Source organism: Actinia tenebrosa, unplaced genomic scaffold (assembly GCF_029948245.1).
Source record: "Actinia tenebrosa isolate PJP-AT-01 unplaced genomic scaffold, QUT_ActTen_1.0 PGA_scaffold9__36_contigs__length_13948895, whole genome shotgun sequence".
Classification (NCBI taxonomy): Eukaryota; Metazoa; Cnidaria; class Anthozoa; order Actiniaria; family Actiniidae; genus Actinia; species Actinia tenebrosa.
In genome coordinates this window covers 5,608,029-5,634,904 of record NW_028292586.1, presented here as the reverse complement: position 1 = coordinate 5,634,904, position 26,876 = coordinate 5,608,029, and the positions used below count along the sequence as shown (strand labels likewise).

Below are 26,876 nucleotides of genomic sequence, written 5' to 3'. Positions count from 1 at the left end.
TAGGAGGGCCCGCCATGATAAAATCATCAAGATAATGAACGAGATTGCTAACTTGGTAATTGTTCACCAAAATCCACTCTATCATCGAGGCTACCGCATTGAAAATAAACGGGGCTGATCGAAGACCAAAAGGTAACGCTAAGTCAACGTAATACTTTCCGCGCCACTTCATACCGAGAAGGTACCTGTCAGAAGGATGAACCGGAATATTACGGTAGGCCGATTCGACGTCGAACTTTGCCATCAGTGCTCCGGTACCAAGGCTAGAGATCATCCGAATGATTTGATCAACCCTGACATACTGAAGGGTAAAAGCCTCGCGGTCGATACCATCGTTCACGCTAAGTCCCCTGGGAGATGAAAGGTCGACTATGAGCCTCCATTTTCCAGGCTGGCCACGCTTAGGTATCACCCCAAAGCTGCTGACGTGCAGGTCAGGAAGGGGAGGTTCGGAGAAGGGGCCCGCGACCCTGTTCGACCTGACCTCGTTTTGCAGATACGAATCAATCACCTGAGGGTTGTGGATAGCGGTTTCCTTGTTACTCTTGGCCGATCTTAAAGAGCTGAGTTGACTTTGGAATCCAACTTTGAAACCATATCGAATCCCACTTAAAACATAAGCCACTTCAATCTGGTCTGGGTGTGATAGCAACTCTTGGGAAAACCACTCAACACTAAGGGGCGTGACGTCAGATACCAACGGGAGGTTAAGCATAGCTGAAAGAAGATACAATACGACCGTGAAAATAATAGTGACCGGCAGATGTTCCAAACTGCTCACACGACTTAAAAAGAGATACGTGAGGCGATAAACGACGAGTAAAGCTAATTACCCTAGATAGGAACTTAGACGGGGTAAAATTACATGCACATAGACATAATATATCGAGAGTAAAGTATATGCTATGGGAGGGGGAGGACCCACTCTGGCGATAACACGGGACTCGAAAAGAACGAAAAATTAGCAAAATAAACGCGTAAGAGGGTCCCGACGTAAAGCTTGAAATGCTGTTGCGATAGCATACAAAGGGACCTACAGAGACAGCTAGAAGACGGCTTAATTGTCCTAATAACGCCGCAGCCAATCATAGAGGCCAGACTGACAGCAAAGCTAATTTCTTAAGGGCCTGGTTACGCGAAAAGATTGTATCAAGGTTTTGTAAATATAACGCGCTAAAAGGTATGACAGCATAGAGAGATAACACAAAAGTCCTAGCACGAAAGGTTTTTTTTTAAAAAAAAATATATATATATGTATATATATCATATGCAATGAAATACCAGTGACATTGTCTGCGTTTCTCATAAAGCCTAGCATGCAGAAAAGAAATAACGACGGCACGAAATGTCCCGAGACCATTGAAACGTTCCAGACAATTGACAATACACAATCTAAATGCACTTGAACTGTCTAGACAAGATTACGAGCGAAAATTATAGAGTGCTATACAAGATAGCTAAAGCTAAAGAACAAATTAAACGGAACATTTTTTTTTTTTTTTTTTGTAAGAACCATAAGTATAACATAAAGTACTAGCGTGCTTGGATTAGCGGCGCTTAGACCTGTGAAGTTCCCCCGACGACTCGGCAAACGTGGATTTCCGTTTGGACTCCGAAGACTCGTCGGTCCCACTCGGGCAATCTACCAAGCGATGGCGGCCAGAACATGAAGAGCACTTGTGTGCGAAGCGGCAGCCACTATAACGCGAAGAACACTGCCCCCGATTCCAAGAACGGCATATGGTGTCGCTATTGGATGAGCCCTTGGGTTCTGCTCCTTCAGCAGCTGTAGCACTGAGAGCGCGTGGGACAGATCCCGCGGTGTGGAAACTGTAGAGCTGGCTATTGATGTGCGACCAGTCTGTGAGTTTGCTTGCTGCTGCGTGCTCACGAAAAGCCTTATCGTAAGACAGCCAAGCCCGGCCGCTAAACTGGCGATAGGTTCGCAGAATAAGCAGCTTGTAGAGCAAAAGATCTTTCCAGCGATTGGGAAAATAAGAAGTCAGCACGAGCGAGTAAATGCTGAACGCCTCGACCCACGTCATTATGTCCTCTACCTTTCGCCGCTGGCGCTTGGGCGTAGAGGTCAAAACGATGCGACCATCAAAGAAGAGTTGGGGCTCGTTTTCCGTCTCCACCAGGTTAGGAGAAATGAGATCGCTCATGTCGACGAACTTGCCACTGATGATCTGGGTAACCAGCTTTGCGGGAACGGGAGAGCAACCTGGGCCAACGATAAAAGGCTGATGCAAGACCGCCGAAACAGATGGCAATGATGGCGCCCAAACCGACGAGACGGAGCTCGGCACAGATGCTGAGAAAGCTAGCGTAGCGCTCGTGTCAGCCAATGACTGCGATGGTAGCGTAAAAGTGCTGGCGAATGAAGGTACAGGTAAAATAGACGTACCTGTAGCGTCCTGCGTAGCAGAAACCACTGCGGAGGTGGAAGAAGTTGGCAGTGCAGGCTGTGAAGAATAAGGTGGCGAGGAGGACGAGTTTCCTGACCCATTTGCAGAGGATGCCTCCAAAACCGCTTGAACAACCTCCCGGATAATCTCCTGCCGGTCTTCTGCAGAGAGTACGGCCGTACTACTTCGTGTAGCCCGAGACATAACGAGAGTATAGCGTAAAAACAAATAGCGTTGGTGTAGCGTACAAACTGCGTAAGCTAGCGTTAGCGATATGAGATAGCGCATAGCGTTAGCGAAATCGGATAGCACGTGGCGTTAGCGAAATTGGATAGCACCCGATGCAAGCTTCGTCCCCAGATACCATCTGTTCATCATTCATCTCATTGCGTGAGACATTAATTTGCTTATCAGATGGCCGCGAAGCTATAGCCTTTTGATGACAGATACTTGCGATAACAGGCAACTTAGTTCAAGTCTAACTTTGCTTAAATATTTTATTTAACCACATACAAATTATTATTGCCATGTTAGCCATATTGGTGTCACGCACCTTTTTCATGAGAGAAAAAAGGACGACAAAAAACACCCCAAGAATAATGAATTTGCATTTGACTTCTTCAGCTAACGAGATCGTTTTGACTACTGGGTCTCAGAATACTGCCCAACAGTGGAACGGATCTGGTACTTTGCAGCACAACAAAGCGGAACAGACTGAACCAAGTAATAGCGTAGCGTTCAGCCAATCACATCAGCTATATACATCAGCCAGCCAATCAGAGCCATGTTCTGTAGCAGCCTCACCATATTTACCAACCAACCAATCAGGGGAGTTCTTGTCTTCATTTCCTCTGCAACCCTTCACATTGATCCATCCAATGGTAGTACCCTACACTAGCCTGCTACCTGGCAGCTCCCCATACAGTATTATACCATCAGAAGGCTACATGATGCCAAGAATAGTGGACTTTAGTCCAAATCGTAACCAAATCTTACCTCACTTGGTAGGTCAACCTCTGACTATACCTGCATTCAACATATGTCAAGGAGCCAAATCTGAGCTAGTATCGGGACAAAGCGAGCCCAGTATGGTTAACGTACAATATACGGTACCAGATAGCACTAATGATGTCACAACGATAACAAGTGTAACATGTGACACAGCAGCGTCTAATGACTCGAATAGCAGTGAAAAGTTGCCTGGGTTTCAGAATTTCCTGGAGTGTCTTTGTCCAGGATCTAAAGGAGATGGTGCTAAAGAGGATGAAAAAGAGGCTGTTTACCTTGGTCAAAGGTTTGTTTGGGAAAGCCAAATGGGAGGATGGAAGGAATAAGGAAAAGGGTGGGAAATTTGAAAGAAAGAAAAGTGAAAGAAAGAATGAAACAAACGAAGAAAGAAAGGAAGAAATTAGAATAAAAAAAGAAAAGGAAATAAAGGAAGGAATAAAGAGAAAAACAAAAAGAAAAATAGGAAAAGAAAAGTTTTATTATCTCTCTTCTACATTTGCTTTTGAACAATTGAGTTGGATATTGCAGTATAATGTATTTAATTAAATAATCATAACTATTATTTTTTGGTCTTAAAGCACTGATCTTGGAGAAAGATTGCCTAAACGGACAAAGATCGAAGGGGATCAAATGCAGGGGGCATCTAACAGGGGTATTGCTAAGGAAGAAGACGGGGTGGATAAAAACCCTCTGTCCGTCATACAGGCGCGCCCATACTTTTTGAACCTAGATGAACAAATTGAAGGAATGGCGTTTGATCCAAAAGTCAAAGCATCGGATCGTCACAACGCTAAGGAGAGACACAGAAGGTAGAGTAACGTGAAACTCAGCTCTAGATTGGCTATTTATAAAAGCTCTAAATTGCACAGCATCCCTAAAAAATATCCCTATTTTATTTTGACGTGACATGAAAAAATATCTTGTTATGATGCAAGAACCATGGTGGTGGTGCACTGTTAGTAAGGAAGCGAATAAATAGATCTAAATAAATTGTACTGCATTACTTGGCCAGTTACTGCATTACTTGGCCAATTGCAAAGTAAGATAAGATATCTAATTAAATTGCACTGCATTCGTTGGCCAATCAGAAAGAAAAAAAAAAGAAAAAACTGATTCTTTTTAATTTTCTTGTACTTAGGATTCGTATCGCAAAGGCTGCCGAATTCTTTAAAGAAGTGCTTCCTTGCATGCACTCGGGAATGGACAAAGCAGGCGCCTTCCACATGACTGTTTATTACATATTATTCCTACGAAATGCGTTAAGGCAGATCGATCCTTCCTTAGTTGATCAACTACAAAAGGTATGAGCTGTGACCAATCATATAGATATATTTAGACACTTGATGAAACGTTATTTTAAGTCAGAAATGTTGCACTGTCTATCTTTTTTACAAAAAACTCGTTCCGATTTCTTCTGATCGCAAGTAATGCTTGTACTGTAGCCGGTAGAATCATCTATGGTATGGTGTTTCCGCACGTTTTGTAAAACCTCATCAAAATCGTGACAAACTGGCCTAAAAATATGCCAAATTTTACGCTTTCAGAGTTACGTTGAGGAGTGGAAACAGTACTTTGACTCAAAGACGAAAATCGACAAACAAACAGACTAACAGACACGACCGACTGGAAAACTCTTAGCGCACAAGGAACAATCATATCCGTTTATTTTTGGGCCAATTCTTTTTTATGTTATATGCTGCCGGCAAAGAACCATCACATCAGCTATGTTGTTATATACCGACGAAAAAATGGTACCAATCGACGTTGTTGTTCTAAAGAAACACCCTCTTTTCATCGAAAGTAACCAAGCAAATTGCTTCAAGATAAAGTGATAGTTATTCCAGCAATGCCTTCATTAAAAGTTCCAAAATATGATTTTCAAAAGCAGCATTTCGTTCGAATGCTTTATTAATAAGTCAACCAAACTCATTTTGGATATAGAAAGGTAAATAAAGGATTATCTTAAATATTTATTTATGATCTTGCATCGTCCAAAAACATCGGTCTAAAAACCCAGTGAACGATGCACGCAAATATCTATGAAGTTAAAGAACTTTTTCACAGTACGTTTTGCAGGGACAGTCATTTCTTAAGTTTCCTGCTGCTTTAGTTAAATTGCATCGTCGTTTGCAGTGAGAGTTACATTTTTTCTTCGCTTTTAACTTGGAGATGACGGACTTGGCTTCTATATAATGGACTTCATCCTTTTTACAGCACTGCTGGGGGCAGGTTGGTGGGCACAATTGCGTAGTCGAGCAAGTTGATGGACACACTGGCAAACAAGTAAATCACAGATTACATATATTCACGACTAACAACTTTAATATCCGACCTTAAACATGCTTTTAAAAGCCTGGTTTTAGCTGGCGACGTAATCAGAGTCGGAATAGTTCAAGATTAAAACTGCAGGTAAAAACTGGTCGGTCGTCATAAGTCAAAGAAAGGAAAACTTCCGATCCCGACGCTCTTCCGATCCCGACTCCGATAATATCCGACACATTTTCCTAAATTTCACTCCGTCTTAATGTTTCCAACTCCGATTCAGACTCTGATCCGATTATTCCGCAAGTTAACACCAGGGTTTACAGTCAAAGATTGTCGACGGACGAAGAAAAACATGGAATAAGATACGTACCTGGTGGTGGTGGTGGTGGTGGTGATGGAGGAGGATTGTGGTAGTGGTAATGGTAGTGTGCTGGAGGCCCTGAAAAACAAAAGAAGCTAAGTAAGTCATCCTAAATTGACCACATTTGCTTTATAACCGTTTTTATTATATGACCGTGAATCTTAGAGCCTGGACACTAGCAAATCGAGCAATCTGATTGGATAGATCGCATCGCGGACTGGTCTAGATTCTCCGGTATTAACCGGTCCGATCGCATATTAATCTTGCGGCGAAAACATTGTGTCCTTTTCTATGAAAAGTGGTCATATAATAAAACTCTTATCAACCGAGCTTGGTCGGTCTGTAAGGGATAATCTTGACCGAGGTCGGGTACAGACCTCGCTCAAGATTATCCCGTACAGACCTCCCGCTCGGTTAATAAGATCAAACTACAAATATTAAAAACATACTGGGTTCATGTTGATGACAAAAAATTGTACGAGATACATGGCAACCGTGTTGGCGGTACACTAAGACTCAGGTCGAACGTCAAACTTCACAAGAGCCGAACCAAATGGAAACAATGGATAACAAGGCGGTCTTCTTTGATGTCATTAAGTTCGACGTTTGACCTGAGCCTAATAACACAAGCATGGCTTGTATCAAGGAGTCAGCTCACTGGCCGTACTTTAATACGCTAGTGAGCTGACTTCTTGATATCACCGTCTATGTCTTTACTTTTGTTTTGGTGACTTTTTCGTGACAAGGCTATTTCGACTTCATTGTGATCCGCGTATTTTTAACGTAAAAAGGTGCAAAAAGAAGAGATATTATATTTAGTGGACCTCCAAGCCTTTCCAGTTTGGAGCCATGCATATTGAATTTGACGATTATTGAGTTTACCTTGTGTTTTGTTTTGCTTTTCTTCCGGACTTTCAGTCGGTTTTTGAGATAACAGTTCTGGAAAAAGGAAAAATTAAAAAATATGCTTTTCATTGTGAAGCGTTGACAACGGATACTACAAAGAAGAAGCAAATCACGACGACGACACGAGTGGAGCACGTGCCTTTCAATTCGCTTCCCTTCTGCAAGCTAAGTTTCCGGCTCGACCAGAATGTGTTACACGTGAAAATGGACGACTTGCACTGGCAGTTCACGTGAGCCAACCTCCTTAAGACAGCAATTTTGTCAAAATGGAAATGAAAAGAGCACCTTGGGATGTGGATGATTTCAGCTCATGACATTTGAAATAGGAGAAAAATAATTAGATATAAAATCGAAAGTTTAACATTTCTGCTATAGTCAACGTGAAACTTTGTCTTCCAACTAATCGATCTGTTAAGTGTGACGTAATTCGAACGAAAAACGACTTCCGGGTCCAAAATTAGTAATTACTTCTACATACATTTTTCTTTTTTCTTTTCCGGAAATACGTCACAACTTAAAAGCCCTATATCGAGGTGCTTCCATAAAGCTTTTCATTTCAGATTTTTGGCTTTTGTTGTGCATGAGGACGCACAAAAATCCTTTTAAGTGTCTCGGAAAGAACGCCATCGTTATGAGGCCGTTTCGTCTTTGTTCTTCAATTCAAATTCAAGTTCTAAGACGTGAGAAATCAGTGAAAGAGGAAAGGAAAACAAACAAAAAATTATGTAACAGATTCACCCATACCTGGTCTTGACGTCACGGTTACGTCATGGAAATCCTCATTTTTACAGCTTGTTTTGGGTTCTACTATGATGCTACTTGCTCCTGATAACAGAATACTGTTCTTGCCGCTGGGATCTCTGCCCTTGAACATCACATGTCGGTGTAAGTTTGGATTCTTGATTGTTGTTCTGAGTTTAAAATCTCCTCCATCGACGAGGTATGGCTCGTGTTTAATATCCGATTCGATGTAGAAAGGTATTGGTGCTTTGTTGATGAAATTGATAGCGACACATGTTTCTGAAAGCCAAGCCGATACAAAACAATAAAAATCATTATCGTATAATACAAACGCGAAAAGTCCAATTATTTGTAGATAAAGGAAACCGAAGAAGGTGGAAAACAGGAGAATGTTCGCAACGAGGAACTCTATATGTTTGCGGGTAATCCAGGGATCCGGAGGCCTCAAACACGAGATAGGGCATCGCATGCTCGGACAAGAAATCAAGAAGCTTAAAAAATAAAACTGTACCGTGATCGTGACTGTGCCGTGTCCAAACACTTCTTGAAAGAAAAAGACCGTGCAAGCTGTAAATTGTAGATTCCGTGAAGCAAGTTATGGCGGTGCCCGATGCCGTGCCGTGGCGTTTTATTGTTATAAAACCTATGTACATTGGTCTCAGGTATGAACTCGAATTCCTTCGACCGCATACTTGGATATGAACGTTGTTCGTTATAAATGAGCTTTTTTTACCCGGCAACCATGTTGGTTTGCACAAAGATTCCCCACCACTCGTGGCCTCGCATTCGATCAATTGAGAATAAATTAATGCATGCGGGTTAAACAAAGATGTTTATTCTCACGAGAATAAACATGGCCGCTGTGTGGTAAAGGTCCGTCGACTATCATGAAACTCAACCTGAACATGGGCAATCTGAACTTATTGGACAATTACAATTGTAATGATCCACGTAGTTCTAAGACAATTTGTTTGAAATGTAACTCTTACCGAATACTTGCTTTCGCTAGCTCTTGTTGTCAGTTAATTAATGTAACTAGCATATGTTTTATTCTAATTATTATTATTATTATTATTATCCTTATTCATTAATGAGAGAGAGAGAGAGAGAGAGAGAGAGAGAGAGAGAGAGAGAGAGAGAGAGAGAGAGAGAGAGATTTTTTCGGTTATACATATATATTTCCTTTTTGATATATTGTAAAATATATAACTTATACAATTATATGACGAAGCTTATAAATAACAAGATATCAAAATCCCAGGCAATCTCTCTGACCTTGAGGCTGACCAAACTTCATCGGCGGAGGAGTTTTTATTTCCTCATCTGGTAATTTCTGGCCAGGTATGGACGGTTTTTGTACTCCAAGAACATCTTTGCAGAACATCTTAGGATTTCCATTTTTTGGCAGAGGAAAGAAGAAAAACGAACATTCACTGATGAACTTGTCGGTTGTCTTGGTGTACATCAACTCAATATCAGAGCCCTGTTTGTTTTTAGTGGCGCTCTGGCAAACAAACCATAGGTAATGTGCTTGCGACATAATCTGCATCGACGAAGTATACGTTACCGTCTTTGCCATTACGAAAGTGGCTGACTTAACTATCAAATAAGGAAATATGCATATTATTAATAAATATAGGTCATAAGTATAGGTTGAGGTTACTAACCCTATCCATGGTGGTTACTAAGTCCGTTTTTCATTTAAAAAACGATCGTTCTGAGCAGCCTGTCAGTATGAAATGGTCCATTTCTTAGAACTGCACAAACGCGGCCCGAACCAGTTCTAAAAACTGATGGGTACTATTTGAGAACTGGGCGATCGGACCAATCAGTTCGACTTAATGGACAGCGTCCTAAACCTGTTCGTTGTTGTAACTGCTATTCATTTGAACAACCGCTATAAATCTCGCGTTCTGATTAGTTGGGAGCGCGTGCTTTATGATAGCACACGGTACGCGCGCGCACTTTCAGTTGCGTCATTACTATTCAAAATAACGGTTATTTTCAATTGTATTTTATAAAAGAAATAAAAAACGTGCTTGCTGTGCTGTGTGGAGTTAAAAAGCACTTGGGGATTGACAGAAAATTTGAGATGTGTCGAGAAGCACTCCACTACGTGTCGTGCTTCTCCTAACACATCTCTCGCGTTCTGCTAACCCCAGCGTGCTTTATAAGTACACAAAGTACGCGCGCGCGTTTTCTATTTCTTCACCAGTTAATTACCAAACTGAGTGGTTCCATCGTTTGGAGCCAACACAATTTTGTAGTTTTTTTGCGCCAGGTAATAACCAGGTGAACAAGCAGACTCAAATGATAAAGTAATTTTTCCGAATGGTGATTTCTTGAATCCCCGAACAACTTTGAAGCTGTGGCACCCAGATGCTAATACAATACGGCTCTTCACCGAACGGAAACACGTGTTCAGTGTACCATTAGTCTGAATATCAGGGACATTCATTGAATGAATAAAATAGTAAGCACCAAGGATCACTGTTAAAGCAAACAAAAGTAAAAGTAGTGTATTAGGATATAGAAAGCTCGATAAAAAATACTTGGACAATATTGAAGTAGCAGAAACATCGGGAAGAAACAAAACCCACAGCAAATACTGAGAATTACAAGAGCACCAAGCATAAGGACGAAACATATGCAAACGATGCCAGCAACAGTAAATACGTAAATCATGATTATACACTCATCGTAAAGAACTATTACCAGCCATGGCAAATAGATGGGGGGGGGGGGGGGGGGGGGGGGGGAGAGAAAAGAAAAAGAAATGAATGAAGAAAGAAAGAGAAAGCGTTCTTCAAAAAAAACTTACGTTTATTTGCGAATCCTAGTTCGTTGACGACTTTCCTTGCCATGACACCGGGGTCTTCACCACCTTTTGTCACATACACGTATTGAGCGTTATGGCTAAAAGACTCTGAAAATTTATGCTTAGGGTTTAAAAATCCATTCGCCAAGATCTTAGAGTCGGGACCCACGTAAGGTAATATAGATACCAGGGTTGTTTCAGCTTGAGTTTTGCTGCCTGCAAAGTGGCTTGTTTGTGGTGAATTTAAATCTGGGTCTCCAGTGCTGGTGAATCCATTGTTTGAGACGGTTGAAGCATTTTGAGAAAGTGATGCTGCTGCAGATGCTCCGCCAGCTGCTGCTGCTCCTGCCCCAACAGCTGTTCCTGCTCCTGTCCCCGCTGCTGCCCCTGTTGCTTGTCCTCCTGTGGCCCCTGCTCCTGCTCCTGCTCCTGCTCCTGCTCCTGCTCCTGCTCCTGCTTCTGTTTCTGCTCCTGCTCCTGCTCCTGCTCCTGCTCCTGCTCCTGCTCCTGCTCCTGCTCCTGCTCCTGCTCCTGCTCCTGCTCCTGCTCCTGCTCCTGCTCCTGCTCCTGCTCCTGCTCCTGCTCCTGTGCCTGCTCCTGCTCCTGTGCCTGCTCCTGTGCCTGCTTCTGCTCCAGTCTCGGGTAGTTTTTTTCCTGATCCTCCTTTACCTTCTTTGGCTTCAGGATTAGGTCTTGAGATGCTTGTGCTGTGGGGTGCTTTAACGTTATGATTTGTAAATATATTGATAATGTGGCCTCCTTTATTGGCATTATAGGCCTTCAAGGCCAGTTCAATAGTTTTGGTGACAATACTTTTTGCTGCTAGGCCTCCTGCTTCTGCGCCCGCTTTGGCTCCTAACTTTCCTCCGGAGGCAGCACCAGCCTTGGCCCCCGCTTTAGCTCCTGAAATGTGAGCTGCATTGATGCCTGCTTGAATGCCGGCGATAGCTCCTGCTTTGGCAGCCACCTTAAGGAGGAAGTAAGATGCCGTTTTGTTTTCCGTATCTGAAAAAAAAGAGGTTTGCTAAGATAAAACTGTGCTAAATTGGGGTCCATTATTCTCTCTTTGGAACCCAAATACAGTCAAAACTGGAAATACAGGCAAATACTATACAAAACTGGGATAATCCTATTTGCTTGTATCTTTTTAACAAAGGTAGAGAGACACGTGGGTTGCACTTACAGGATTCCTTATAAAATCATAGCACAGGTTGTTCAAAACTAGAAACGTTATGTTTACTCAATGTAAGACGTTGTGTTACCTTAGCACAGGTACCACAACTGGGTTGCCTGCAGAATCTCAACACAGTTAGCCCAACACCTGGGGTCCCAGAGCATCCTTACTTTGATATTCATTTCTATACTTACTTGTGCTCGTCGAGGTTTCGTCTGTAGATGTCCATAGGTAATCTGAAGGGATTGGAGTATGCATTTTGCCGTCAGGCGTTTCCACAGCAACGTCCAAGTTATCCATATCAAAGTAAGATTTCATCATGGCCTCCATGTAGTAGTATTGACCTTTTATTAGTGCTACGGGGAAAGATCTTTGTTCATTATACCTGACAAATGTTAAAAGTTAAAGAACTGAGCAAGCGGTTTTCTACGAGTCTAAGTCAAGGTTTGGAGGTTCAATCTGAGTTTTTGCGAGAATCTTAATTTTAAAATTGATTTTAATATTCAAAGTGTAATACTTATTTTGGTAATTGCACTTGTCAATGAACAAGAATAGGTACCATTAAGTTTAGTCTAGTTTAGAATACATCGTACATATTGTACACTTGAGGAAGTGTATATTTTGGTAATCGCACTTGCAATGAAGAGGAATAGGTACAGTATACCATTTAGCTTAGTCTAGTTTAGATTACATCGTACATATTGTATACTTGAGGAGGTGTATATTTTGGTAATTGCACTTGTCAATGAAGTCAATGAAGTGTACAATATGTACGATGTATTCTAGTATACCATTTAGCTTAGTCTAGTTTAGATTACATCATACATATTGTATACTTGAGGAAGTGTATATTTTGATAATTGCACTTGTCAATGAAGAGGAATAGGTACAGTATATCATTTAGTTTAGTCTAGTTTAGATTACATCGTACATATTGTATACTTGAGGAGGTGTATGACGAACTCCTTTCACACTAGCGATAAGACTCTTGTGGTCCTCATGGTCATCTCTGCTCAAGTAAAGTTTACCATCGTTGTTGCTTGCTGGGAAGAGAAACAAATGAAATGGAAAGAGAAATAACATGGAAGAAAGTCGCTGTTATCTCGTAATATTATCTATTTGGTTTTCCTCACTATCTCGCTTCCCATTGGCAGAAAACATTCAGCCAATCCCTGACAATGAATTCCATTATCTCCGTAAAAACATATACAAATAATACATTCATTAAGTCAAGTTAACTCAAGGTCGCAACGAAGACAAAGAAAAAGACTACATTTCCATTTCAGCGTACAAAATATATGATAAATAAAGGGTTTTCACGTGACGTCATAGCGGCCATTTTGGGGTGCAATACATTTTCTATCCTCCGGGAATTGAATTTTATTTTTAAGCAAATACTGTGCAAAGTACTGTGCTATTGTTTATGGCTGCCTTCTCACGTGAGTGAAAACGCTCTATTAATTTATTAAATTGGGTTTTCGTCAGGAATTAGGAGTATAATTGGTTAGAATTAATCACATGATTTCGCTGTGTCTGACAACATCCAACCGCATGAGGCAGTGCGTTATTGTTATTACTGCCAACTATTATCGCTGAAAGATTTCAAGCCGTTAGATGACAAAATTGTTTATAAATCAATATAATCAAGTACAGAAACTGAACAACTAATAGCCCACTTCCGAGATATGCTTCACTTGTCACGCACAAAGGTTTTAGTACGAGGTTTCGTGCGTAATGCTCATTGATTCGTTACAGAAGAAAAAATAAATTTAATTGAATCGGAAGTGGGCTGTTGGAGTGTGTCATTTTTCGAAGGTTGAACTTGGCTTTGCCTCGAATATTAAAAAAATTCTTCAGCGCACCCGATTTTTCGTAAATAAAACGCATAACCGCTTCAACTTAAAGTGCTACTCTGACGAAAGTCGCTCAAACTAGGATTCAGCTGAAACTTCCTAAGAATACTCTTTAAAGGTCCAATAATCACTGTATGAAGTGTTTTCTCGATATTCAGGACGAAAGTATGACATTTTTACGATTATTTTTAGGAGTCTGTGACGTCATACACTCAACATCGAACATCGCTCCATACATTTCTTTGTAGTTTATGATCAAAATATCAGTAGTAAAGGGAGAAAGAAATACCCAAACACCCCAAAATATAAATTATAGTCACAATTAATGTGAAATAAGCACATTAGCCGGGCTTCATAGGAATGAAATAAATTAAGGATTTATATACAAAGAAATGTATGGAGCGATGTTCGATGTTGAGTGACTCCAAACAGACTTCAAAAAATCATCGTAAAAATATCATACTTTCGTCCTGAATATCGAGAAAACACTTCATACAGTGATTATCGGACCTTTAAAGAGTATTTCTTAGGAAGTTTCAGCTGAATCCAAGTTTGAGCACTTTAACCCATAATCAACTTTTATGTATTAGGAAAATGCTGGCCAATACAATTCCTAGTAATGGTTTCCTGCTTACATATGAAGAACGTATGGTATCCTGTCTCCTTCGGGACAAAGTACGTCCTTAGACGTGTTCCAAAGTTATCTCCCCAGTTGGTTGGTTGAGCAAAGTTGGTGCTGTATCCTCGCCAGGTCGGTAGGTAAGGAAATCTACTGTCGTCAAGCATTTTACTGATCTCATATGAGTCGATACCCTCCCATTTTTCAATGTACACCCCTCGGTGGTGCGTCACACCTGTTATCATAGAATATAATTTTAAAGTATCATATTTCTTAAACATATTGAGCTTTGAACAAGGAATGCCTACCGTGGGCCTATGATAATAAAATAGAACGAAAAGTGTTTATATCGACTACACAAACAGACAAAAAATAAACTTGCCACCGATAGGAGTTTCTGATAAAGCCTTATACCCTATTCACACCAAGGCTTAAACATGTTTTAAAGTGGTTTAAACTAAACAGGTTTGGAAAACTATCTACAAACACTGCACAATATTTGGTAGAATAATTCATATAAACTATCCTTTGTCTTGCTCTGACAATATTTTAGAAAGTTTTATTATATTCTGGGTTTCTAGTTTCTCAATTTTTTTCCCTAATGAAAACATAGTTTAACTAAACACGTTTAGGTGTGAATGGGGTATGAGAATCTTAAATCTTTAATGCAAAGCTAACACGGAAATTCGATAAAAATGCCACAAATCCAAATGAACGAAAGTCTGATTTCTTTCGTGTTTTTATTTTTTTATTTTTTGTTCGCATTCACTGAAATAATTCTAATAGGGGTCCATTTAAAAAAATTAATAATGGCAATGATTTTGGCCCACAAGCAGGGATTCATTGAAAGAGTTCTATATCATCAAATAGTGTATTTTTTAATCCTTTCTTTGTATTTCCTTGCTGTTATTTTAACTCAAACAAATTGTGCATAGATATGACTCTTACCTGGGGCAAAAGGTTTTTTATTTGCCAAGGAGATCCAAAATAGATGTCCAAAAACCACCAAAAGAAAATTCTTCATATCTGGATGTCTAAATCTTCAAACATGACGCCTATAAATCTTCTTAAAATGATTTTTTTGTTTCCGGAAAAATTGATAAAAGGCCGAGCTGGTAAACTACAATACAGCCACCAATGGATGACTGAGGAGTGACCACATACTGATGTCAATATAACAGTTATACCACCATGACAATGCATTGTTTGAGAATAGCCCAGATTTGATATATTCTAAGTGGTTTCCGATCACTCAACCAAATACAAAGCTAAATTATATGTTTTGGTTCAAGACTTATTTTTAGTTCACAAACCAAATAAAAAAAAAAAAAAAAAAAAAAAAAAAAAAGAAAGGAAACGAAAAAAGAAAAAAAGAATTAAAGAAAATATCATGTTATCGCAGAAAGCCAAAGGAGGGCATTTATTGAGAGACTGAGGCTCACGGAAAATGTGTTTTTTTTTGTAATAAAACATTGTCGCGAAAGCTATTTTCACATATACGAACCTCTTTTTAAACGTTTTAAAGCTGATTTCATCACGTACGGGTCAAGTTATACGAAGGGGGGATGGCGCTATGCGATAGATAAATCTTATCCAGTGGATAAATTTATCAGATAGCAGCATCGACTTATAACTGATCAACTTTGCCCGGTTGTAGGAAAGGTGGATAGCGCTACCACATCGACGGATGAATCCTCATCCAGTGAATAATATTCAATGCAATTATCCACTGGATAATATTTATCCATCGGATAGCGCTATTTACCTTTTTTACAACCGGACCCTGATTTACAGAAAGACAATCTTTTTCACTTCTGCGGTCAATCTGAAAAAATTGTTTTCAATGATAGATGTTTATTTCCGGGGGGGACTCCGGGAAAAAAGTACCGGGGATGTTCGTCGGAAATTTTCAAAAAGACCCCTAAAAGATACCGGAAGTCTTTTAAAAAGGGCGTGGCTGAATGATTTTTAACCCCTACGAGGTACCACAACAAATAATATTAAATTTTATATAAAAAGCGCCTAGAATAAGCCATACCGATGCGCGCTTCTCTCCCTTTCCGATACCCTAATAGATACCAGAAAATGCTGATTTTCAAAAATTCGCATTTAACACCCTAAAAGATATCAAATCGCGAATTATTTACCCCTAAGAGATACGACGAGCATCCCCGGTACTTTTTTCCCGAAGTCCCCCCTCTCCACCCCCCCCCCCCCCGGGTGTTTATTACATCACCGGCGTGTTTCAGGTGTTTCATTTTATTTAATTTACATCCAACCAATGTTTTGCCTAAGATTAGGCTAATAATCGACGCAAATCCTTCAAACTTACGCAACTCTAACAGTATTTTTTACAGTAATAGTATTTTCGTGCTTTCCATGATGCTTTAGCTGCACTGCTTCGTACTTTGCAGTGACTGTTACATTTTTTCTTCGCTTTCCACTTGGAGATGACCGACTTTGCTTCTATATAATGAACGGTATCCTTTTTGCAGCACTGCTGAGGACAGGTTGATGGGCACAATTGTGTAGTCGTGCAAGTTGAAGGACACACTGGCAAATTGGAAAAATTGATCACGTTTACAAATGTAGAATGCGACCCAAAACAATGATAATTAGTTACGAATTCTTGGTCCAAAATTGCAACAGTTCAATTAAAACAGTCTATATGCTACTAGCGCCTTAAATGCAGCCCGTAAAGTCCTCCACTGGTCATAAATGTAGAGCGCATTGAGACGTAGAGACGTATAAATGCGCTATATAAGAATCTCCCATTTTTATTATCTTTAATATAGTAGCAGTAGCAGTAGCAGTAGCAGTAGCAGTAGCAGTAGCAGTAGCAGTAGCAGTAGCAGTAGCAGTAGCAGTAGCAGACCGCTGTGTTCCTTGATCACAGTCTCGTTTATACAGGGTTAGCCTCATTTCGGTGTCCAAATATTCAGAAATACCAACGGTAAAGTAAACAATACAAACACTTTGAAGTCCCACGGACCTTAACTAGGATACATGAAAATTCAAAGTCATTCAATACTAAATCGAGGCTAACCCTGTAGAACAGAGAATTTGAAACTGGAGTATTTCTTAACAGTTGATTTTGTTGTTCTCAGACTTATTAATAATTCATACCCAACAATTTAGAATATCGTAATTGGTAAGGTGCTCAATCAGTTCCTCAGTTGGAACCCGCTCTTGATCAGCTCATCAGTTTCGATACTTGTTTATTGCAAGCGCAAGTATTTTTCGATTGCACGTTACGTCATCGCGGCCATGTCGGTGCCATTTAACAAAAGATTTCTCATTAGCATCCATTGTAAACGGCACCACAATGGCCGCGATGCTTTTGTCTTTTGACTCTCTTGGGAATGCTTTTGCAATCCATCAATCGGATCATTGGTGGCTCTGGTCTGGCGCTTTTAAGCATTTGTACCCGGAAATACGTCACAACCTAAAAGCTCTATTTCTTTGTGATGTTTTTAAGTTCAAGGTTGACGGAAATAAGAAAAAATAAAACACATGAACACACACACAGGTTTGATGGAAAAACTAAACCAAATAACGTACCTGGTTGGGGTTGGAGTGGTGCTGGAGGAGGAGGAGGAGGAGGAGGAGGAGGAGGAGGAGGAGGAGGAGGATTGTAGTAGTGATAATGGTGGTGTACTGGAGGCCCTGAAAAATACGCAACAAATAACTAATGTACTTTGGCAAAATTATCCTCTACCAAAACAGGTCCCATATAGAATCAGAAATCTAACTTTTAACTGACCAGGATCATCAGTCATCCTTTACTTTGAATGACAGATAGTTTACCTTGAGTTTCGTTTCCTTTAAGACTTTCCGTCGGCTTTTGAGGCAGTGGTTCTGGAGAATATTTCAAATTTCAAGCTTTAGTGAAAAGACATACCAACACTTTCTGCTTTACTATGCATAAAATAACCGTTATAAATCTCGCGTTCTGATTGATTGGGAGCGCGTGCTTTATGAGAGCACACAGCATGCGCGCGCACTTTCAGTTGCTTCATCCCCATCCAAAACAACGTTTGTTGAAATTAGCATTTTATAAGAGAAATAAAAAACTTGCTAGTGTTCTGTGTGGAGTCATAAAGTACTTGGGATTGACAGAACACTCGAGAAGTGACGAGAAGCATTCATCCTACGCGTTGTGCTTTTCCTAACACATCTCTCGTGTTCTGCCAACCCCGCGAGCTTTATAACTGCACACTGCACGCGTGCGCGTTTTCTATTTCTTCAATAGATTTGTCAACAGGTTAACAATGACTATGACGCGAATCTTAAGCCATCCAGTCTGGCAATCAGATTCTTAGGAAGGCATCGGTAGGAGAGAAAAGCTAAAAAAAGATCAGTGTGTAACAGATTCACCCATACCTGGTCTTGACGTCACGGTTACGTCATGGAACTCCTCATCTTTACAGCTTGTTTTGGGTTCTACTATGATGCTACTTGCTCCTGATAACAGAATACTGTTCTTGCCGCTGGGATCTCTGCCCTTGAACATCACATGTCGGTGTAAGTTTGGATTCTTGATTGTTGTTCTGAGTTTAAAATCTCCGCCATCGACGAGGTATGGCTCGTGTTTAATATCCGATTCGATGTAGAAAGGTATTGGTGCCTTGTTGATGAAATTGATAGCTACACATGTTTCTGAAAAATAATGATCGAATATTAATTACATGAAGTAGATTTTACCCAGTCTAGTTATTAATGCTTACTTAGAACGCCAATGGAGGAAACTTGGAAAGCCCGAACTAGGAACCTTAACGAGTAACTCTGCTTTTAAGATTACAGACCATTCAGGGTTCGACACAACCACAATTACTTGAATGCATCGCATGCCAACCGTGTTTCCCGGGAAAAGTTTTAAAAAGAGGCGTATTAGAGTCGTGCCGTAATCGTTACCTCGTGTCAACATTATCATTGGACAATGAAAACTATGCAACAATTATCTCGTGCGCTGATTGGTTCAAAGAATGTCGTCAATTCAACATTACATATATATGATGTATTGTGCTGTATGAAACTATAAAACTTAAATATATACATCTTAAAACTACATATTAAAACTATATTTAGATATATATTACGATGAATGACAAAGTAAATCTATAGACTAAATTATAATTACGCTTGTCTAAAAAGATATCTTTTCAGTACTATCTTATCTATCTTCTTTAAGGCAGTGAATGGTATTGCGCCAATTTATCTTAGTGATTTAGTGTGTCCTTACGTTCCATCTCGCACATTGCGTTCATCTGCCAAGGGATTGCTCAGGGTACCCAAGTTTAAGCTTAAGACCTATGGCGCTAGGGCATTCTCCATTTGTGGGCCTGTGTTATGGAATACTCTTCCCCAAGATATTAGATTATGTTCAAGTTTGGATAGCTTTAAGAAAAAGCTAAAAACATTTTTATATAAAGAGGCTTATGGTTAGTTTTTAAGATTAATTATTCATTTTATATATATTTATAATTACTAGATTATTATATTTTTATAGAATGTAGTCATTAAGATAGTTTAGTAGTTAGATTTTTGATTATTTGATATTTCAGTAATTATTTATATTTGTTATATTGTTTGTAAAGCGCTTTGAACATCATAGGTAAAAGCGCTATAGAAATAAAGTTATTATTATTATTTATTATTATCATATCTTATCCGTGAGGTATCTTGGCTGTGCTGTGCCCTGCCGTTTTACAGATATGCGATCTCTAGCTTAGTTGAGACATTGCTCTTATGTGTTCATTTGACTCCCGTTCCTCGCTCACTTGAATAGAAACATTCTTTTTCCTCACTAATTCAAAAGCAAACAATTTTCAGCTAATCTCACTTACCTTGAGGCTGACCAAACTTCAAAGTTGGCGGAATTTTCGTTTCTTCGTCTGGAAAATTCTGGCCAGGTATGGACGGTTTTTGTAATGCAATAACATTTTTGCAGAACGTCTTAGGATTTCCATTTTGAGGCAGGGGAGAGAAATAAAACGAACATTCACTGATGAACTTTTCAGTTGTCTTGGTGTACTTCAACTCAATATCCTGGTCATGTTTAGTATTCTCATCGCTCTGGCAAACAAACCAGTACCAATGTGCTGTCGACATTATCTGCATCGACGAAGGGTACATTGCTGTGGTTAAAATATGGAAGGTGGCTGCCTTAGCTAAAGAAATGAAAAGGAAAAAATAATACCTAGATAAGCAGTCAAAACATCGTCACACTCTGGTTTTGATAGTTGGATACGTAGTTCAACAAAAATATTAATTATCAAGACTTCTTAAGTTCTTAATTTTTTATAAAGAGCATATATTTTTATATCTATTCAATATCTATTTGGTAATATATTTGGTAATTCATTGTGTTATAGGACCAAAATCTCTCTACTGAGGCTTCCTCTTTAAACATTTTTTTATTATATTACCAAATTTCGTGCTTTTTTCTATTGGAGCTAGCACTAGCTTGTAGTTTTTTTGCGTCAAATAATAACCAGGCAAGCAGGCAGACTCAAATGCCAAACGAAACTTTCCAACATCTAGTTCACGTATATTAAATCCATAAACAATCTTGAAGAAGTGGCACCCAGATTTTAATCGAATATGGTTCTCCACAGAACGGAAACACGTGTTTAATGTGCCATTTGTCTGAGTGTCAGGGATATCCATGGAATGAATAGCATAGTAAGCACCAAGGACCACTATTGGAACAAACAAACAAAAGTAAAGGTTGGAATATTTTAGGATAAAAGAAAGCGCATTCATAACTACTTGAACAATAGACGCTGCGTAACAATTGAAGGAAAAACTATACAAAAAAGTCAATATTCACAGAAAGACTGAGAATAGACCTCCTCGGCTTGGGGTAATGTTTTCTCTTTTCAGACCACGTGTCATCCCCGTGAGAACAAGATTCTTTGTTTGAGCTGTATCCATATTCATGTGTCTTCTCATGTGCAACCGAGCGCAAACCTTAAACAAAGAAATGATACTCCAGGGAATGGCATGTGGTCTGAAATGGGAAAACATTACGTCAGAGCCGAAGAGGTCTATTGGAACAGGCACATTACAAACAAAATTACAGCTAGAAGTAGAAGCAATAATGTCCGAATGAATGGATTGATGGATAGATGCATGGGGTTGGTTGGTGCATAGATCGATCTATCAAATTATTATTTTAATAATAAAAGTATAGAATTAAGAAAGAAAATATGAAAGAATGGGTAGAATCCAAAAAATATATATATGACAACTTACATTTACTGGCAAATCCGAGTTCACTGACAGCTTTTCTGGCCATGGCACCAGGGTCTTCACCATTTTTGGGTTCATACACGTATTTAGTAAGATGTTGGAAAGGCCCTCCAAGGACTAATTTAGGGTTCAAAGATCCATTCGTCAAGATCTTAGTGTTGGGATCCACATTTGGTAATATAGATACCAGGGTTGTTTCAGCTTGAGTTTTGCTGCCTGCAAAGTGGCTTGTTTGTGGTGAATTTAAATCTGGGTCTCCAGTGCTGGTGAATCCATTGTTTGAGACGGTTGAAGCATTTTGAGAAAGTGATGCTGCTGCAGATGCTCCGCCAGCTGCTGCTGCTCCTGCCCCAACAGCTGTTCCTGCTCCTGTCCCCGCTGCTGCCCCTGTTGCTTGTCCTCCTGTGGCCCCTGCTCCTGCTCCTGCTCCTGCTCCTGCTCCTGCTTCTGTTTCTGCTCCTGCTCCTGCTCCTGCTCCTGCTCCTGCTCCTGCTCCTGCTCCTGCTCCTGCTGCTGCTGCTGCTGCTGCTGCTGCTGCTGCTCCTGCTCCTGCTCCTGCTCCTGCTCCTGCTCCTGCTCCTGCTCCTGCTCCTGCTCCTGCTCCTGCTCCTGTGCCTGCTCCTGCTCCTGTGCCTGCTCCTGTGCCTGCTTCTGCTCCAGTCTCGGGTAGTTTTTTTCCTGATCCTCCTTTACCTTCTTTGGCTTCAGGATTAGGTCTTGAGATGCTTGTGCTGTGGGGTGCTTTAACGTTATGATTTGTAAATATATTGATAATGTGGCCTCCTTTATTGGCATTATAGGCCTTCAAGGCCAGTTCAATAGTTTTGGTGACAATACTTTTTGCTGCTAGGCCTCCTGCTTCTGCGCCCGCTTTGGCTCCTAACTTTCCTCCGGAGGCAGCACCAGCCTTGGCCCCCGCTTTAGCTCCTGAAATGTGAGCTGCATTGATGCCTGCTTGAATGCCGGCGATAGCTCCTGCTTTGGCAGCCACCCTCAAAAGCCGGAAGGATGCTGTTTTGTTTTGAGTATCTGAAAAAAGCGTTTTGCTGAGATAAGATTAAGTAAAGTTGGGGAATTCGCGTGATCCATTCCGGAGCAATACTCAAAGCATTTCAATTCGGAAGACAAAACAATGAGAATATAACTCTATATTGTTTCGTTCTCTAAGTTGAGCTGTATTTGGAATATACTTCAAAGAGTCTATTTGCTTGTGACTGTGGATGGGGTTTGCAGGATTGACACTTAATGTCCTGTGTTATCTCAGCACATGTTGCCATGTGGTGGACTGCACAGGAATAGGACGGTTTCAGCAATTTCTCAGTGAAGTTGTCCTCAGAGGACAAAAGAGTGAATTTCAGTTCTCGTGAGAGTAAGATTTTATTGTTTTGTTCTTTGAATTGGATGGCATTGGGAATATTGTTCAAGGGCTCTATCCAAAGCCATGAGATTTAGATATGACTAACATAGCTTTAACAAAGATCTTTATACTTACTTGTGCTCGTCGAGGTTTCGTCTGTAGATGTGCATAGGTAATCTGAAGGGATTGGAGCATGCATTTTGCCGTCAGGCGTTTCCACAGCAACGTCCAAGTTATCTATATCAAAGTAAGATTTCATCATGGCCTCCATGTAGTAGTATTGGCCTTTTACAAGTTGCACGGGGAAAGATCTTTGTTCATTATACCTGACAAATGTTAAAAGTTAAAGAACTGAGCAAGCGGTTTTCTACGAGTCTAAATCAAGGTTTGGAGGTTCAATCTGAGTTTTTGTGAGAATCTTAATTTTAAAATTGATTTTAATATTCAAAGTGTAATACTTATTTTGGTAATTGCACTTGTCAATGAACGAGAATAGGTACCATTTATTTTAGTCTAGTTTAGATTACATCGTACATATTGTACACTTGAGGAAGTGTATATTTTGGTAATCGCACTTGTCAATGAAGAGGAATAGGTACAGTATACCATTTATTTTAGTCTAGTTTAGATTACATCGTACATATTGTATACTTGAGGAGGTGTATGACGAACTCCTGTTACACTAGCGATAAGACTCTTGTGGTCCTCTTGGTCATCTCTGCTCAAGTAAAGTCTACCTTCGTTGTTGCTTGCTGGGAAAGGAAATGGAAAGAGGAATAACATGAAAGTTAGTCGAAAATGGGAGAAGTAATTATCACTATTATCTATTAATTATTATCTGCTATGTATTATATGTTATCCTTTATCCATTAGCTATTATCGATTATCCATCATCCTTTATCTATTGTCTTTTAGGGAAATGCTAGCCAATGCAGGGGCGGATCCAGGATTTAGTTTAGGGAGGGGTGCAGGGCACATAGTTAACCCAGGGAGGGGTGCACCCCTTAGAATCAAAGGGGAAAACATTATTTTGTATTGTTTATATTCCAAGTAGGGACACAAGTCGAAACAAGGAAGGGTACGCGACCCCTGAATCCCTTCCCTGGATCCGCCCCTGCAATGCACTTCTTAGTAATGGTTTTTTGCTTACATATGAAGAACGTATGGTATCCTGTCTCCTTCGGGACAAAGTACGTCCTTAGACGTGTTCCAAAGTTATCTCCCCAGTTGGTTGGTTGAGCAAAGTTGGTGCTGTATCCTCGCCAGGTTGGTAGGTAAGGAAACCTACTGTCGTCAAGCATACTATTGATCTCATATGAGTCGATACCCTCCCATTTTTCAATGTACACCCCTCGATGGTGCGTCACACCTGTTATCATTGAACATAAAAATCTTTAAAATATCTCAAGTATAACCTGGACACTGCTTGTGCTTAACGTAGAACAGATTGAGGTTCGTTTTTCGTCTTTCCATGAAACGGTTTTGAAAACAATGAGACCGGCCAGACTTTGTTTTTCACAGTTGTATTATTAACTAACCCTTTGAACTAAAACTTTCTTCCCAAAGTTATGATACCAAGAAAAGTTGAAGTTGAAAACAAGGCTTTAAGGTGACTGCCTACTTTTGGAAATTGATTTAAGCTTTTTTTAAAACTTCGATTTTCCGAACTGAAATTTAATGCTAATTCCAAATCTGGAAAGAAAAATAGGGTGTCCCGAATTCGTTTTCGATAATCAGCATTTAATGGAAGCCTACGCACGAGCGTTTGGAGTAAAAATTGCGCCACCGGAAGTGATTGGAAAAAAATTAAGATTCATAAGATAATAGTTATTTGTATACTATATGATTGCACGAATAAAGGCTAGTCAATCATTCTACAATAATACATGAATATTTTCGACAAAAAGACAAAGAGAGACATTGATTTGTCATATTTTGTAGTTTCGGTGCCATTAAAAAATCTCATAAAGTCGAACAAAAATCCCTACAAAAATCTATTTTTTCACGTGTTCCTGATTTAAACGTTTCCTAAAATGTTGATATAACCTAGATTTTTAAGAGTTTTTTCGAATGAGCTATCAAAAAATATAGAGTCCCGTGCAAAATTTGAGGGTTTTGCCCTGTTGAAGCTCAAAACGCGTATGGTTCTTCAATAAAATCTTGTAGATTTTTCAGCGGTTTTTGAGCGCGCGCACATCGTGGGCTCAAATCGAACGTTCAAAAGTAGGCAGCCACCTTAATATAAATTTATCAAATTCTGTGGCAAATTTAATTTTTAGAAGTAATAATAATTTTTCGTTATTATTGCCCGTTTCTCGTTAGTATTTTTATAAAAAGTTTGTTAATCTTACCTGGGGCAAAAGGTTTTTTGTGATGAGCCGCCAAGGAAATCCAGACGAGATTTCCAAACACCAGCAAGAAAAAATTCTTCATGTCTGGAGATCGAAATCTTCAACCATTACCGTTTAAAAGTCCACTAATTTTTTTCTGATTTTTGCTATCCTTTTTACGGAATTTCATTTATTACTCGTAAATTGTTTGAGAAATCATCCCGTTCGACTTAAAGTTATTTAAAGGACTGCTGATCATGAGTCTATGGTGGAGCAATCGATGGATGTTTATGAACAGTCGTGATAGCTAGTGTCAACATTATACCACCATGCTCCATTGGTATGGACCAATCATAGAAGTGGATTTGGATCAACGAAACTAATTTGACGGGTTATACTTCGTAACTGTCCTGAGGTTTTTCTCTTGTCGTCATGTCTCGTTTTGTCAACAATAGACCACCATAAAATCCACTGACTTATGTGCTAACCCACAGAACTGGATTTCGATTAATCACCGAAACGAAATGCTAAAACATGTCTAGGATCGAGACTTATTTGACGGGTTGTGCTGAGATTTGAGCGGCCTGAAATTTTTGTGCTTTATAAAGTGGCATCCGTTTTTGTTTATTTGCTTACGTTTGCTGTATCACATGTTACTACCAGGTGATCTAGGGGAACTTTGCTGATACATGTAACATAGCATTTTTCAAAGTAAAATTAGTAAAGTTATAGTTCAGGACGTATCATGAGGAGCTATGGTCAAAGTTTAAGATTTGATTGACATAAAGTAGTTTCATGTTACGTTTAGCGACACCTTCAAGGTATCGCAGTCAAAAATTGCATTCAAAAATTAGAGCAGATTGTTTTATTAAGAATATACTACAGTAGTTTCATGTTTCATGTTGTTTTTGTTTTATCAAGCATTCGACTGTGTGACTATAGTAGACTAACGACTGTACGATGAGCCTGAATGAAATCATATCATAGCAGAAAATTATAATCAATATTCGGATTTTGCATATTTTGTTAACGATTAGAAAGCGTACAACGAAAATTATTTCTTTATCGTATTTAGAAGAAGAAAAACATTAGAAAGTAACGTGAACTAAGCACGTCGACTTTTGAATATATGTTCTAATAATTTTTAAAAAATACCAATCACTGCAGCCGGCCGGAGGCAGACTTAATCAAGATATACAGGCGCGCGACACATAAAGGATGACATTAATTTTCTATGAAACAAACTCGCTATGTCACCGGTTTAGGGTTATGAAGTGTCGAAAGTGCTATTTGTTATATTTTGCGTGGATAAGGCAGTAGAAAATCAGGTCCATGAATAAGACCCCAAACAAAAAGTTGATGATGGAATGACTTACCGTGTATCTGCTCTAATTACAAAGAACAAGTGTATGTTGACAACATGATTGACACCTTCACACTTATACTTAAGGAATGATGGACATTACTTCATACCTAAAAAGACCTCATGCAAAGTAAACTTTTTTGACCAAAGCTCCTCATGCAAAAAGGTTAACTCGAAATACGACTCCATTTTGAATGTCGATGTGTTTCTTGCTTTTTTAAGTAGGAATTCAGGTAAAATAATTATTTACAATAATTTTATAAACTCTTTTGGATCCCAACTTTAAGACTCCATTCTTCAAAGCTCAAGAAATCAAAATGCCCATGCAATGAGGAGGAGGTACTCCGTTTTGGAAGTGACGTGACGCTACGAAGCTTTAGATAATCGAGGAGAAAATTCAAGTGGGAAAACATAAATCC

At 39.6% G+C, this 26,876-nt stretch overlaps 3 protein-coding genes across 3 annotated transcripts; all 3 read right to left on the bottom strand.

The window, feature by feature from the left end:
• Nucleotides 1-1,266: 1,266 nt before the first annotated feature.
• LOC148904592 (uncharacterized) lies at nt 1,267-2,909 on the bottom strand. Its single transcript, XM_089024772.1, has one exon. The coding sequence runs from the start codon at nt 2,694-2,696 to the stop codon at nt 1,548-1,550; it is 1,149 nt and encodes a 382-aa protein (XP_088880898.1). The 5' UTR covers nt 2,697-2,909; the 3' UTR covers nt 1,267-1,547.
• Nucleotides 2,910-5,090: 2,181 nt separating this feature from the next.
• LOC148904591 (uncharacterized) lies at nt 5,091-15,533 on the bottom strand. Its single transcript, XM_089025017.1, has 12 exons — nt 15,102-15,533; nt 14,170-14,388; nt 12,613-12,724; nt 11,876-12,066; nt 11,046-11,512; nt 10,511-10,994; nt 9,913-10,179; nt 8,965-9,288; nt 7,693-7,968; nt 6,925-6,981; nt 6,052-6,120; nt 5,091-5,688 (listed from the first exon to the last, which is right to left on the bottom strand). Exons 1-12 carry the CDS (start codon nt 15,175-15,177, stop codon nt 5,462-5,464), a joined length of 2,769 nt encoding a protein of 922 aa, XP_088881143.1. The 5' UTR covers nt 15,178-15,533; the 3' UTR covers nt 5,091-5,461.
• An 863-nt stretch (nt 15,534-16,396) lies between these two features.
• LOC116292885 (uncharacterized) lies at nt 16,397-25,404 on the bottom strand. The gene is made up of 12 exons (XM_089025016.1): nt 25,116-25,404; nt 23,915-24,133; nt 23,405-23,516; nt 22,900-23,090; nt 21,964-22,436; nt 21,411-21,891; nt 20,582-20,854; nt 20,000-20,323; nt 18,537-18,812; nt 17,961-18,011; nt 17,715-17,819; nt 16,397-16,706 (listed from the first exon to the last, which is right to left on the bottom strand). Exons 1-12 carry the CDS (start codon nt 25,195-25,197, stop codon nt 16,492-16,494), a joined length of 2,802 nt encoding a protein of 933 aa, XP_088881142.1. The 5' UTR covers nt 25,198-25,404; the 3' UTR covers nt 16,397-16,491.
• Nucleotides 25,405-26,876: the final 1,472 nt, after the last annotated feature.

Coding starts and splice junctions, on each gene's coding strand:
- LOC148904592 (XM_089024772.1), bottom strand. CDS start 2,696: ATGCGCTATCTCATATCGCTAACGCTAGCTTACGCAGTTTGTACGCTA.
- LOC116292885 (XM_089025016.1), bottom strand. CDS start 25,197: ATGAAGAATTTTTTCTTGCTGGTGTTTGGAAATCTCGTCTGGATTTCC. Junction 18,813..19,999: donor GAAGTTTGGTCAGCCTCAAG/GTAAGTGAGATT, acceptor ATTATTTTTCAG/AAACATGTGTAGCTATCAAT. Junction 17,820..17,960: donor TAAAGGAAACGAAACTCAAG/GTAAACTATCTG, acceptor CGTATTTTTCAG/GGCCTCCAGTACACCACCAT.
- LOC148904591 (XM_089025017.1), bottom strand. CDS start 15,177: ATGAAGAATTTTCTTTTGGTGGTTTTTGGACATCTATTTTGGATCTCC. Junction 10,995..11,045: donor CAGGAGCAGGAGCAGGAGCA/GGAGCAGGAGCA, acceptor GCAGGAGCAGGA/GCAGGAGCAGGAGCAGGAGC. Junction 6,121..6,924: donor AAAGCAAAACAAAACACAAG/GTAAACTCAATA, acceptor TTTGTTTTTCAG/GGCCTCCAGCACACTACCAT.